General features: G+C 39.9%; 1 protein-coding gene across 1 annotated transcript in view; it reads left to right on the top strand.

Moving 5' to 3' along the window:
- The window catches only part of ATXN10 (ataxin 10), an 80345-nt gene extending 65967 nt beyond the window's left edge, over window positions 1–14378 (top strand). The window contains exon 8 of the mRNA XM_026867949.1: window positions 14081–14378. Coding sequence (XP_026723750.1) covers window positions 14081–14245 — 165 coding nt within the window. The 3' untranslated portion in view covers window positions 14246–14378. The remainder of the gene's footprint in view (window positions 1–14080) is intronic.
- Window positions 14379–14622: the final 244 nt, after the last annotated feature.

The raw sequence follows: 14622 nt of genomic DNA, 5'->3' as shown, positions 1-14622 counted from the left end.
AAAGAAAAATGGGTATTCTTAGAATTTCAGGTAAATGTAGAGAATAATCGCTTGACTTTTAGTGATTCTGGTTCGTCAGCAAAGAAACACAGTCACTGTCACGTGAGGACTGGGCCAGTCCCTAGTGGGTACAGCAAGTAAAGTGTGTCAGGGACCATTTCTAGCCTTGAGGGCAAGTTGTGGAGTTTGGCATGGCTCACATCTGCATGACAGCTTCTCCTTTATGGGCTTCTCTTCCTTCACCATAATCCTCCTCCAACAAAATCAAATCACAGAACTGCCTTTCCCATACCTCTCCTTGGGAAGTGCCCACAGCTCGATGTACCCAACCATTCCTGAATGTTGTCCAGAGGAGTGCTCGCTGTCATGAGCCAACAGCCCCTCCGGCACCATCCAGAAAGTACAGCAAGAAACAGCAACCACAAGCCAGTGCTGAAGCCCAACATCCTGGCTCTGCACCCCTTATTAATGCAATTAGAAACTGCTGAAATGAGTTGGAATAACCCAAGGTTGGTGCAGCCTTCAGGCTTCGCTAGCGTATTGCTCACCTAAGATGAGGTTCGTTATTCTTTCCCTTCCTTCCACCCAATGTTCTGCATCTCCTGTAATGATTCTTGTACTTATTTTGATCACAATAAGATGGATTAGACCTTGGGGGTCTTCAGAGGAATTGATTTGGGCCATGGAGACCCCCACCTCAAGATGTTCTGTGTAGGTAAACCCTCGACAAGTCCTTTCTAGTTCCTTTGCAGATCTCTTGAACTGCAGCACGTGGTTTTAAAGCTGCTGTGCCCTGCTCCTGCATTAACCTCCTGACATTCCCTGGTTCCTAACCCGTTTCAGTAGTTTGTTTTCCTTGAAAATAGTTTTCAAAACACAGATAGCTCTCAACCTGCAGGAGAGCTTTGTTAAGTACTGCATTTATCTGCGTGCCGAAGGGTGCTCCGGGGGATAGGTATTCAGTCAGCGGTGGCATTTCAGAATGTAGTTGGGCTGGGTTATGAAGCAAGTGGACCGTGTAATTTGATAACTGATTTCCTCAGCTGTCACAGGGGTGTAATGTAAGGTGCAAGGATTTATTTTGCTCTTATGTATTGGTATGTTTGTGGATAACTCCTGAAGGGCTTAAGTCTTGAACCATTACACCAGTGTAACCTAGAGTGTAATTTGGATTGTTTTCTGAATCCTTTTGTGGTTTGGCAATTTGGAAGTTTCCAAAACTATAATGGAAAAGTTATGAAAACTTTACACCGCCAGAATCACACTTTGTGATGACTGTCGGTGGGAAGACTCTCTAGCAGTTTTTTTTTAACTGCAGTTACATTAGCAAAAGGGGCACCACTACTAGCAAAATCCTGGAATTGTTGAGGATTTGGTTCTGTTTGTATTAAAGCTGTAAAAAAGACCCCAAACCCAAGTAAAACCTTTTTTTTAATTCTGCAACGTGAGGAACATTAAATGCTTGAATAGTATGTGTGCACAGGGATTTCCCCCACTTACTTAGTTAAGCTGATAAAGAATAACACTTAAGTGCAACTGTATTGGTTTACAAACCTTAAGTTAATATTTTTCTCTTTAAATAACAGAAAAGTCTGGTTTGTCATCTTCCCATGCGTTGGTATTTTCCAAGTTTCGTATTAGCAGACGGTGGTGCTAGCCACTCCGTAATAGTTGGCGATTCAAAACACCTTCGTTAGTACAGCTCTACGTCTCATTAAATGACTCGTTTATGTAAAACACGGCTGATGACAAATCAAATTTAATTACAGAAAATCAGATTTATGAAGTAATTGTTGAAATAGTCATTGTTTTTCACAGGGTGGCATAAAGTGAGAAGAACAGACACATCATGTTACTGATCGTTGACTTGAATAAAGCCTCTTTTCATGTATTTGGACACTTTTTCTATTAAAAAGTGTTTCTCTCATGCCCCAGTTTCCCTTACATTAATTCTATGAAATTTTTTAACACGTCGCTGAAAGTATTCTGTTTTCTTTTAAAGTTCAGTTTCAGCATGTGGGAAATTATTTAGTGTGTCTGGGATACTCTGTTTTCAAGAGAGTATCTTCTTCAGGCAAAGTTCTTAACCACAAGGGTGTTTTTATTCATAAAATGTGTGCCTATAGTTGTCTCAGTAAAAATGTTGCTGAAGTAGTTTGTGGCGTTATTTTAGTCAAGAGGAAATAAATTCAACCTGACTTGTACGCAGTGCTAAACTGAACCAAAAGTTACTCTGTTCATTTTATAATCATTGACGGTAATTTCTTATTTTTGATACTGTTTACGAATTGCTTTACTTTACAGTAGATTCTTTCTACAGAAGCACAGTACCAAAAAGCAGCATAAGAAACTTCAATACGTAAACCCCAATGTGTCAGTCAGTCTGTTATTGCTACATATGAAGTAAACATGGTAAGTTTTAATTGCTGTTCCTCTAGGTAATATGGGAGGAAACTGATAGCTGAGTACACAGAGCTTGTGAAAGAGATTGGTGCTTGATGACATTTAAAAGAGGACTTAGTCCTCATTATGAAGTTCAACTGAACGCTTCAACCTTCTCTTACCTTTCCTGAATTTTCCAGTGAAAGTTAGTGGGATTTATTTGTGTATTGAGAATAAATTTCTGTTAAAATGACTTGGAGGAAGAAATGAAAGGGACTTACAGGGAAGTACTTAGACCACGATTGATATTTTGTACTGGGTGATAAAATAAAAACAAAGCCAGTGAATTACTTTTGAAAAACGAAAGAAGGTGTATTTGCTTTGCTTTGCATTTGGAGTGACATGCCACCTATTTTATTTTGGATGAAGAATACTCTGACTTGAAGGCATCATAAAGGAAAAAATTATTGAGAAGAAGATATGACTTGGTCTCAGCCGAACAGGGTATGGCTAAAGCTTCTTTCCTCCCAACTCGAGGCTTGATTTGCACCTGCATTTGCCTCCTTTGAAACCATCCCCAGTAGGCTGTACGTATTGCTCGGCAGCAAACTGAGACCACATCTGTTACTCCTGAAACAAAGCAAATTATAATTGCAAGATTTGGTGGGGTTTGGTGTTTGTTTTTGTTGTTTTTTTTTTTTTCCTTTCAAAAGGACCATAGTTTTGTTATTTATCTGTTCCTTGGAAAATGTAAAATTTCATGTCAAATGGAATATAAAAATGGGTATTGCTCAGTGAGAAGTATTATTTAAGGGATGGAGTTGTATGGCTGGCTGCAGACTGCTGGAGGCTTCCCTGACTGGTCTGATTTAAAACACAAGCAGTAAACACCATTAAACTGTCTTGCGGCTTTAGTAGTCAGCCAGGTCCCGCGGTCTACCATTTACCATTTCTGTAGAGTTCTAGAAAGACATTTTACTGTCCTTTCCTGAAACACTTGCTTTATTTTACTATGCTTTAGCCTAATGAAAAATTTAATTATCATCAAGGATAGTTTTATACTTAGCATGTAATAGAGTGCACGTCCTTTACACACGTACTAGCAAATTAATGGTTTGTTCTTTGACCCGTCACTAAAATCTTGGAAGCTCTGCATACGAGGGAATGTGGAAACAGAGAACAGTGAATGCCATCAATAACGTCTATGTGCTGTTTCCAATCTTCTAGACTACTAGCTTTCTCTCTTTTTTTTTTTTTTTTTTTTCTCTTTCCTCCCACCCTCCCTTGGCCGTAAAGTTTGGGGTGATATAAATACACTCAATAACTTATTCTTTACAGTTCCTTAAAACCTTTTATCACTACTAAAGTCACTTCACAATTGCAGTAGGAAACTCCGGGGAATTACAGGAAACTGCCACCACTTGGGTGGTTGTGGTACTTTGCTTTTAGTCTTGAGGCTGTCGTGCACTCCAAGTGCTACAATTCAGTGTGGCGTCCTGTTGTGTTTAGCTGCAGAATTTCACCATGAAACGCAGCAATCACCAGCACAAATCATTGTACAGTTTAAATCATCCTAGATTTCCTCTCCCACGTTATTTTCATGATTTGAGTATTATGTGTTCTATCTTTGCCACAGTTGAACTTATACGTGTGACATGGAATTTTTTTAAACCCTTGGCTCAAACTGAAATAAAAGGAGAATGCTAAAGTAATGCTGGACACAACAAAAGTAATCATTAGAGCACAGAACATCTGATTGGCATTTATTTTTGCTTTCTAAATTCAGAAGTTTCTAAGGAAGAGTTGTAATGCTTGATGTTGGGAGGGGAAGCAATTCTGGAATACAGTTGAAATGTGGGAGAGTGATGACACGTGGCCTCAGTGAGGCTGTGTATTCATCCAGAGATGGTAGGAATTTGAATTGCTTTTCCTCCTTTTCCATTTCCACTCACTCTTAAGTGGTGGTTTTCAGGGTATTTCATCTGAACTGGAATTCAGGGAGCAATTGGAATGTTGAGAGAAGGTAGCAGCAAAGCAGGTGTGCAGGCTGCTGGGGGAGAAATGAAGTAAGTACCAACATTGGCATGAGTAAGAGAGCAAAGAGGTTAACAGAGTCACAAGACTGTTGTGCTGATTTTTGGCTACATGTGTGATCACGTGTAGTACGGTAATGAGGAAGTCTTCAACAGAAGCATCCCATGGTAATCTTGTTTTTTTCTGTCAGTGATTTTCAAAATTGGGGTATTTTATAGAATGCCTGGAATTTTTGTTCCAGAAGAAGAGCTATTCAAACATAAAATGTGAAACTGAAAAGAAAAAATAGCCATACACACACACACACACACACACACACACACACACAAGTACACACAACCAACAAAAAAAAAAGTCCCTCATCTTAATTGAGAGATGCTGAAAATGCTTTGTGAAGCTTGACATGGAAGACAAAAATACCATAGCAACCAAACAGTGGCAGCTTGCCAGAGTGACTTGGAACTTCCTATTGCAATAGTGATTAAAACAGCTGAAATGAATCATGTGACTTACCCAACCTTTCTATCTGTATTTTTTTCAGAACTTTGGAGTAATTTGAAGTCTTCGGTTTTCACTCTGATTTGGAACAAAACACAGTTTTGGAATTTTGATTATCTTCTAAAAGTTGTGTTCTCAGCCCAGTTCTAGACACGTAGCTAATTCTTACACTTAATTTCCTTTAACTTGCCTTTTTTTGTTCCGACGAAAGGAAAAATTTGGCAGAACAGCTTTTACAGCAATGATTTGAAATCAGCAAAGACCCTCTGATTGCTGGTTTTAGTGGACTGAGAATAAGATAGTGACTAGAAGTAGAGAGACATACTCTGTTGTTAATGCAAATTTGTACAAATTCAACTGATGTGAAGTTCAGGGGATTAATACTGGATAATGCTTAGCACCATTGTTTTCTCTTACTGCTGCTGCCAGGATAGGCAAAGACCACACTAGCAAATATTGTCTGGTTCAAGCGAAATCTGTCCTGTGTTGGACTTTACTTTATCCACGTTAAGTAGCAGATCTAAATCTAAAAAGAGCCTAAGAAGAGCTAAGAGCCTGCTCCTCATAGCAGCATCTGTTTGTTACTGAAAAGTGGCTTCTGTTTCAGGAACTGTAAATAAGTGAATGATGAAAGCTGAATTGTTTAAAAACCAAATGAACCAATTGTGTTACTGTCTCTTGCGGGAACCTATTCTGAATTCTCAAGTGTTTATATTATCTTCTCAATGGCTGGAAACTCCTGTGTTTTGCCCTTGGAAAGACTAGCGGAAAAAATTATTCAGCAACTGAGATGGCTTGTTACCCTCTCCTGGAAGCTGGACACTCCAGCTTCTGCTTGTTTTGGCTCAGTCCTGGTTGTGTACTTGGTACCTTTATGTTCTCTTCTCTTCCCCCTCAGTAAGGCCAAACCCATCATCTTCCAAATCAGTTCTCTTTGCAAGAGTTTTAGGACATCACAGAGGAAATCCCGCTTTTAGATTCTATGAATTTTTTCTTCTAATCTTTTTTTTTTTTTTTTCCCATCTCCCAGAAAGAACCAAGGGTCACATCTTTTGGGAGAGCTGAAATAAACCTCATGTCTCTCCGAGAAATAATGCTGAAAGAGGGAGAATATATTTGAAATTAATGTAGCAGGAGCAACAAGTATTGTTGCCATGATTTCCGAATCTCAAACATGTTAAATATGTGGTTACCTAAACAGTGTAGTAGGTGGATGAGTATTCTGGGGATGTGGCCTTGACTGAAAATGGATTTATAAAGATCTCTGTTAGCTCTCAAAGTCATTCACGCTGGTGCGAGGAACTCTCAAACTAGCTAAGCAAGTCTGCTGTGATGTCCTGGAGAAAGGAGCCTCTGTCCACAAGTATTTCAGTAGATCTGCAGGATGTGGTGAACTCCAATAATAGACTTGGTTGCCGCAAGCCACAGCTGCCTCTATTCTAAGCCAGAGTGCCTGTAGTCTGCAGTAGACCTAGGAATCCACTCACACTAAGGGATTAAAGTGTTCTTTTGTCCTCTGAAGTAGAATCTCCTGTGTATCTCCTGTCACTTCTGCTGCTTGGAAAAACAAAACAAACTCCTGAGACTCACAAATGAAACAACATTTTTCGGTACCATTGTAGCTGCAGAGGAGCCAATTTGGGAACCTAATGAGTTGATATATTCCTACTCTTATTACACTTCTCTGTTACTCAAATCAAACGCTGGGTTCTGCCCAGACGTTTAATTACTAATTACCTATCTTGTTGAGCAGGTCTCAGAGGAGAATTGGCTCCCGTTGGTCAGCCTGTTTGGTGACAGGGCCTGAAGGGTCTATTTCTCATTACACAACCACTACACAGTCCTCACGTGGTACTTCCAGAAGGACTAAGGCTTAAACATATCTTTAGTGATGACCAAAGATTGGCAACAAGTCCCCAATGTGTATTTCGTTGGATCACTTTTCTTTTGGCATGTTTTATTCAACTATGATTTTCTGTCTGAGGAAGTCAGGCAGACTTAGAGATGGAAGGGATTCAAAGGAGCCTAACCATTCCCTTGTCCCGAGCAGGACTGGTTAGAATATTCATGGTTAAGAATTGCCCAGTCATTGGTGGAGTCTTTCAATATTGGAGACTGCTCCAGGAGTATTTGAGACTTGTGTTTCGGTGTATTGCCGTGCTTGACTGACCATTACTCTTAAAAATATTTATGAATATGTAATGTGAACCTTCTGTTCATTAGACTCATTACTTCTCATCCTTCTGGATGTACATAATAGAACATAATTTTTTCCTTGAAGCTGGTTAAAGATTATTTTGTTCACTAGCAAGCTTCTGCTGTAGGTTAACCATGTTGTCTATGCTCTCACTTTTTTTTTTTTTATGAATTGTGGTTTTTAGACCTCACTTTTATTCCTTTATTTTCTTCCCATTCAGACCAGATATTTCTTCAGTATGTTGGATTGTGCAAAATTACCTTTTATTCTAGAAAACATGAAGTTGTATTGGTTTGTACAGTTATTTGTGCATTGAGGAATCCTTTTTATTTACTCAGGCATTAATTCAGAGTTACATGAGTTAATAGGAATAGATTTACATAAATAGTTTGGCATCCAAAATACAAATTATTTACAGATTTCTCTGTCACGTGAAGTCAGTGAATATGCAGGATTATTCCACCAATGGGCAAGAATCATATTTTTTCTAGCACTGTTTCTGTTTGTTAAATACTCTGAAAAATTGTTCCTGACAACTTTTTCCGGCTTTATCACCAAGAAAAGGTTGTATGCGGGTGGAAGGAATCTGGTCTTGAGCTAATGTGAGGGAGAGAATGGACTTATGCTTCTTTCCATGATCTTATCCCTTTCATTTTTGTTGCAGTGAGCTGGAAAATTCGTAGACTTGCACAGTCATTCATGCTGAAAGGGATATCAGGAAGTCTGTAGTTCAGTCTCCCGCTCGAAGTTGAATTCAGAGCAGGTAGCTCAGGGCATTTCTAGACAAGTCTTGAAGATCTCCACATGGAGAGCCTACAGTGTTTGTGGGCAACCTGCTTCACATCCTCACAATAAAAAAGTTTTTCCATGTATCCGGTCAGAACCTTTTCAGTTTCATTTTTCTGACCATATTTTCTCTAAACGACTGTGAACCTGAGTCAGGAGAGCAGATCTATCTTCTTAGTAACCTCTTTGTAGGTATGGGAGAGCTGCCATCAGGTTCTCCTGGAGCTTTTTCCTCAAAGCAGTTCCCTCGACCTCTCTTCATATGGCATAGCTTCAGCCCCTCGAGTGGGTTGCTGTTTAGTTGAGTACCAAGGAGAATAATTGCTTCTCTTGATCTACTGGCTATGCTGCTGTTGATGCAGCTCAGGATGCTGTTGTTTCATGTAAGATGGATGTTAATATCTCGACGATTTCGCTCTTGAGAAGTTTATAATAATTTCAGTAATCTAGGGCTAAGAGAAAACAGAAAATATAGTCAATAGGTTTGTTGTCTGCGACCTCAATATGTTCTTTAGGTTTTCTGTGTTCATGCCGTCCCAGCAGTATTACCTTCTCCAGCTTTTATATCTATTAACCAGTAAATCAAATTTGTCAGACAAATATGGGTATCAGAAATACTGTTATACTCCTTGATGCCTCATGAGAGTCAGCAGATAGGTAAATGAGAAACCCAAAGCAGTGGTCGTCAGAGGGGAAGTTGGGGAGTGGCAGCTTAATCTCTGATCCACTAGGAATTTAGGCTGGTGTTTGCCAACTGATCGACACGCCTGTGAACCATGTGCTGCTGCTCGCGTGGTTTTGGACACTTCTAGCTGTGTGATGGAGCGCTGCAAGGAGTGAAGGGAAGGAGCCAAATCTGTAAAAACATGAAGCTTTCCAGTTTTGTTGCTCCCAGAAATCTTTATTTCTTTTAAGTTCCATAATGTGAATTGAAATGTAATACTCTGGAGGCACACGTTGTTGGAGACAGACTTTTCCTCTGGTAGGAAACTGGGGATATGTAATGAATGATCTACCTGGAGTTTTCCCTATAAATGGTTCCTGCTTGTTCCCAATTTTTGACTCTAGACGTTTTTTGTTTCTAGAGTGTTTCCTATCCCCAACTACCTCTTAAACTAGAAATGTGTCTATTTGTCAATGTACTTATCTGTAACATTTAAAAAGAAGAGCGAGTGTTAGAGTGGATTACTCAGACTGTTAGTAGTCCACTTCAGGACAACACATTTCCTTTTGCTTATCTAGAGTTAGACCAACCAGAATTGTAAGAAATAGAAGCATTTCTGTGGCTGAAACAAACACTTTTGTCATTCTGCCTTCTGCATCGATCCAGGACTGAGAGTTGGTTGTGTTCTGGTGGAAGAATAATTTATATTCACGTTGTTGTTATCTAAAAGCATAAATGTTCTTTCTGCAGAACAGTGCTCTTTTACTTGACTAGGTAATGTTACTAATGCCTGAATGTTAATGATTCTTTGAAGAGATGATTTTTGCTGGAGGTGTTCTGTTGCTGTCTGTACAGTTGCCGGACCTGGAGACTGAAGTTGCGTTTTAGTAGATGCACGCAGATTCAGCAACAAGCACTGTCATGCTCGGAGAATTTGAATTCTTACCCCTGAGCTTGGCTCCACTGCTGCTAGAGGGAAAGATTCAAGAAACAGTCTATGGTTAATTTATGCTTTTCCTGGGCTCTGCTGTGAATAATTGAGCTAATGATAATTAACTGGGAGATTATCGGAAGTAGTTCTGATTTTCAGAATCAATAGTTCAGGCAGTTATCCTTAATTATGCTACTGACCTTATTTATATATTGGTCAATAAATGTGAATTCTGTAAGATAACATGAAAGCTTTAATTTTGGTCTGAATATTTTCATTGGTGATGGACTGACATGTCCCTAACCGTCTGAATAAAGCGCTATGTTGTGCCTTGGTCGTGAGAACGATGGGAATATACGATCTGGGCTGGTCACTTTTGTAAGCTCTTGTTTAATACTTATGTAGCACCTCTGCCTACAGGGGCTTCTGTTTAGAGTCTGGTTTAAGGAATTGAAATGGATTCTTAAATTCCAGGTACAGAGAAAGAGTAAAAACCTATCAGTTACTTGGTCACTGGGAAAGCCATCTTATTTTAAGTACAGTACATTTCAATTTCTCACTGGTGTGATACTGATCTTCATTACGTTTTGAAGGCAAGTACAGAAAACAAGCGGGACAGCAATATAAAGCTGTGTTGTGAAAAATATCTCTTTTTTTAGCTGAGACGAATACCTGCCATTGAATGCTGAATGTTCTATTTTTCTGCTTTTTAGAAATCTATTTCAGAAACTGGCAATAACATTAGTGCAAAAGTTTTGGTACTGGCTTGACTGAAGCACTAGAGATCACTAGCACAGGGCTGTATTTCTTTCATTTTAAACTTGTCTTAACCTTTGTAGTTAACTTAAATGTGGTCAAGATTTCAGCTTACACATAAGTTGCAGCTTCATTTGCTATTTCAGTGTAAAGTAATACAGTTCTTCATAATAAAAGAACCTTGTGGTTTTGTTACAGTCCGGTGCAGTTCTGTGTTATTGGCCAACTATGTTGTCAATAATCTAAACAGAGAAGAGGTTTATTGATCTTTCGTATCACAGGCCAGTGTGAGCAACTATGTTTACAAGACAGACACCACAACTGTCGAATCCCTCAGTTTCTGTCTCTAGTTTCTTCCAGAATCTGGATGGATTACAGCCAGTTTCACACCAGCCCCTACATGCTTTCCTCGTAGGATATTTTTGCACCTTATTTAAAGTGAGACTCGAGGCTTGTGCAATCCTGACTCCTTTCCCAAGCCCTGCAGAAGATCCCCGAAAAGCTCCGCTGCCTTACTGTGCGCTGTGCATTTCATGGACATTCCTCTTCAAAGGAAAAACTTCGAGGCCAGTAATGAGTTGGAAAAACTCGGTAACCTTTTTGTGTTGGGCAGTATACTCTGAATAAATCTGTGTAAGAGGTTGAGACCTGGGATGATGGTTTTTCATACTTAGAAAATCTGCTGATATGGGAGGTTACAGGCGGATGAGAGTGAGAAGATTTGAGACTCTCACCATAGAAGTGGGACAGCCTGGTGGGGGACAGTGATTCCTTCCTTTGACTGTCTGTGGCACTCACATTGCAGAAATTACTCCTCTACGTGCAGAGCAATGGCTGAACTGGCTCACATTGCAGCCCAGATCATCACAGTCCACTGGCATGAATTTTAGGTTGCCATAAAATGCCGTTTCAGTGGATGAAGGGTGCTTCAGGAACAGCTGGCATGGACTGGAACTTCTCTAGCACTGGTCACTCAGGAATCAGCTCTTTGCCTCACGAGTCACTCTGAGAAGTATATGGATTTGTCTTGGATGGACATATTGTAAGGTTTGTACTCTGCACTGATGAGGCCACACCTGGAGGGTTGTGTCCAGGTTTGGGCACCTCAATCCCAGAGAGATCTCGAGGGGCTGGAGCGAGGGCAGAGGAGGGCAACGAGGCTGGGGAAGGGCTGGAGAGTCAATCCTGTGAGGATCCAGGGAAGGAGCTGGGAGTGTTCAGGGTGAGGAGGAGGAGGCTGAGGGGAGCCCTCATCCCTCTCTGCAGCTCCTGACAGGACATTGCAGAGAGGCTGGGGCTGGGCTCTGCTCCCAGGGGATCAGGGACAGGACAAGAGGGAACGGCTGGAAACTGCCCCAGGGGAGGGTCAGGCTGGGCAGGAGGAGAAAATGTTTCCCAGCAAGAGTGGTCCGAGAGTGGAACAGGCTGCCCAGGGAGGGGGCATTCCCCATCCCTGGGGGGGTTTCAGGGCCGTTGGGATGAGCTGTGGGGGGATGTGGGGTAGGGGAGAACTTTGTAGAGTCGGGCTGAGGGTTGGACTCGATGATCCCGAGGGGCTTTTCCAACCTGAGGGATTTTGTGATTCTGTGTTTCTTTTCCTTGGTTCATTTCACTGTGTAATAAGTCACAGGTGACATAGTAAAGCTGATGTCATGGTGACAAAAGCGATGCCTAACTCGGTCAAATTATATGTACAGTTTAATTATACAATGTTCAAGGCACTCTTTGTGGGGTGTGTAAGGCAGTGGTAGGTAGCAACTGTTTTTTACGTCAAGGTATCACTAAGGCTGTGGTTTGCTGCTTCTGTTCCTACTTAACTTGGAAGGAATCTCATTATATTCCTGCCGTAACTTTTTGAAGCATGTGTGGATTTTAATTAAAATTTTATTTTCCCTGGATATTTACTTACTCTGTTAACCGAATGTCTCGTTTGAATCGAACTGGAACAGATTGCATGGTTTATTTCAGTTGACAGCACTTAATCTAGATTAATTTGTACCGTTCAGCATTTCACCGATGAAAAATAAAGGTAACATTGTAGGCATATCAGAGTTTGGCTGCAGCATGAAAATCAAAGAACTAATGTTTCCCAAGCACGTGCAAGTACTATATTACTGAAAGGTCAGTTTGTTCAAGCTTTGAAGTATGATATCATACACGGTGCATGACCTTTGGAGGGAACGCAGAAATTTTGTGGAAAAAATTAATATTTTAAAACTTGTGTTATAACCTGTATTTGATGTAAGTATAGTTATGTATTTGATGTAAGTATAGTTATGTGTGTTAGCACAGATGTGCCAGTTAGGTCTTAAGAGCTGGCAATGCTCTTTGCTTTTTTCACGTGTAAGCCTTGGTGTAAATCCAGCTCTGTTACTTTCTCATGTTATAGCTTGAGAGTCTGCAACGAGATTATCCGGAAAGGAACTTGTAAGAGGGATGTGCTCAGATTTGTCTCTGAATTCAGTTTTACTGATCCATAGTCTGTTTTGGATTTCACATCTGAATCTCTTCCTACCCAACTTTACTCTCTTATGACAAAACTTGCGTTTCGGAAGGCTGAACCATCCTGCAGGGTAAACTTTGTGATCTGTTGTTTTACGTGGTACATAAAATCACATCTTATTTGGGGCAAAAAAAGATGGAAGAGGGAATCCCATCATCAAGCCGCAACCTCATTTGACGTTCTGTCTGAATTCCTTTTCCGCCCAGTTCTTGGTTTTAAACTAAATTTTAAGGAATTCAAGAGTTTCAGGATTTTGACAAGTACCATTTGGCTGTCACAGAATGGTTGAGGTTGGAAGGGATTTCTGGAGGAATCTCTTGTCCAACCCCCCTGCTTAAATGCAGGTCAGGTTGTCCAGGACAGTGTCCGAGTGACTTAAAGAATGTAATCAGTTAATCCTTACGCTCTCAAATGTTTTTGAAACTACTTTTTTAATTTAAAAATAAAATGCTTATATGCCTTAAGACGGTATTTCCAAGGTTGAAATTTTGCAGATAATTAGAACACTTTTCATTTAAATAAGTAACACTTTCTTAAGTTGTAAATATGCCTGATGATGTATGGTGTGACAGTGTACCTTAGAAATCTAGATAAATTTCTTAAGGAATATACTTTTCTTAAGATAGTTATGTTAAATGTTTATTGATAACATCGGTTTGTCCTGGGTTCTTGGTAGTGTGGATGTATATGTATGTGTGGATATTCTGTTAGGATATTCTGATATTAACTCATCCACAGACAGTAATGTTTTAATGTAATTTGTGAATTCACACGTGTATGTATATATAGAAAATAAAAAATTACAGATCTCATCTTTGCTGTTTTGCTAATAACATAATGAACACCTTAACAAAAGGAAAAAGTCAGTGTCTCTTGATACAATTCGTGCTTAGGGCCATACAGGTAACACATTGCTTTTGAAGGCTACAGAGATACAGCAGACACATGGCCCCGTGCTAACTTGTGTGTATATGTATTTTTTGGTGCTTTTTTCCCTGTTTTTTTTCACTCACATTTTCATGGTTCTTCCTTCTGAAGCAAGCATGAGCTGTCAATAAGCAGCTTTTCTGGCTTGGTTTGAGAAGCTCGACATAGGCAGTAACTCAGTCAAACACACGCTAAATGAAGGAAGAATGTGAAATTAGTGTCTGCTTGTGTTACTGTTTCGTGATGCTGTTGATAATACCAGATTTACTCTGCAATTTATCTTAACATGTTTAATATTTTTGATGAAGCAAACGTCCCTGCTATGTCTTTACATATTTCTTGCATGAAACATCATTAATATTGTTGAGACATCTGTTAAATTAAACTTCTGGTTTTATTTAGGTTTATGAGTTAGATGGCATCCCCTTGATCCTGGACAACTGCAGCATTGATGACAACAACCCTTGTATCCTTTTCAAAAGAATTCTAATTATTGAATATGACTCACAAGAAGAGGTGTGGGGTTTTAATATATTTATGCCAGCATTGCTTTCACTTGGCACCTAAGTCTAACTGGCCTCATGAGTTTCTAGGTTCTATTTAAGTGCTTGGTTCAAAAGTGAGCAAACTCATAAATATGCTTTCATGAACTGGATTCAAAGTAAGTTTGAACTGTGGTTATATTCTGTTTCCTAAAATAATAAATATAACCGGTTTACACATGTCAGTTTGGAGAGCTGTGATAGAAATCTCAATTAAGACTATGTCTGGTCACTGTATCAGATCTTGGAGCTTTTGCTTCAACAGAAATATGTTCTGCAGGCTGAAATGAGTATGCCATCAATTCTTGTTGTACTTCCCCAGTCCGATTCTGGTCAAGGGCACTGCTGGGTGCAGGGGAAGGGCAGGGAGAGTTACCTTTCCCTAAGCAGAAGAGCAGCCCT

Source organism: Athene cunicularia (assembly GCF_003259725.1).
Source record: "Athene cunicularia isolate RWA chromosome 1 unlocalized genomic scaffold, athCun1 chr1_part2, whole genome shotgun sequence".
NCBI lineage: Eukaryota > Metazoa > Chordata > Aves > Strigiformes > Strigidae > Athene > Athene cunicularia.
Note: the sequence above shows the minus strand (reverse complement) of the source record. Positions and strands in the feature narration are given on the sequence as shown.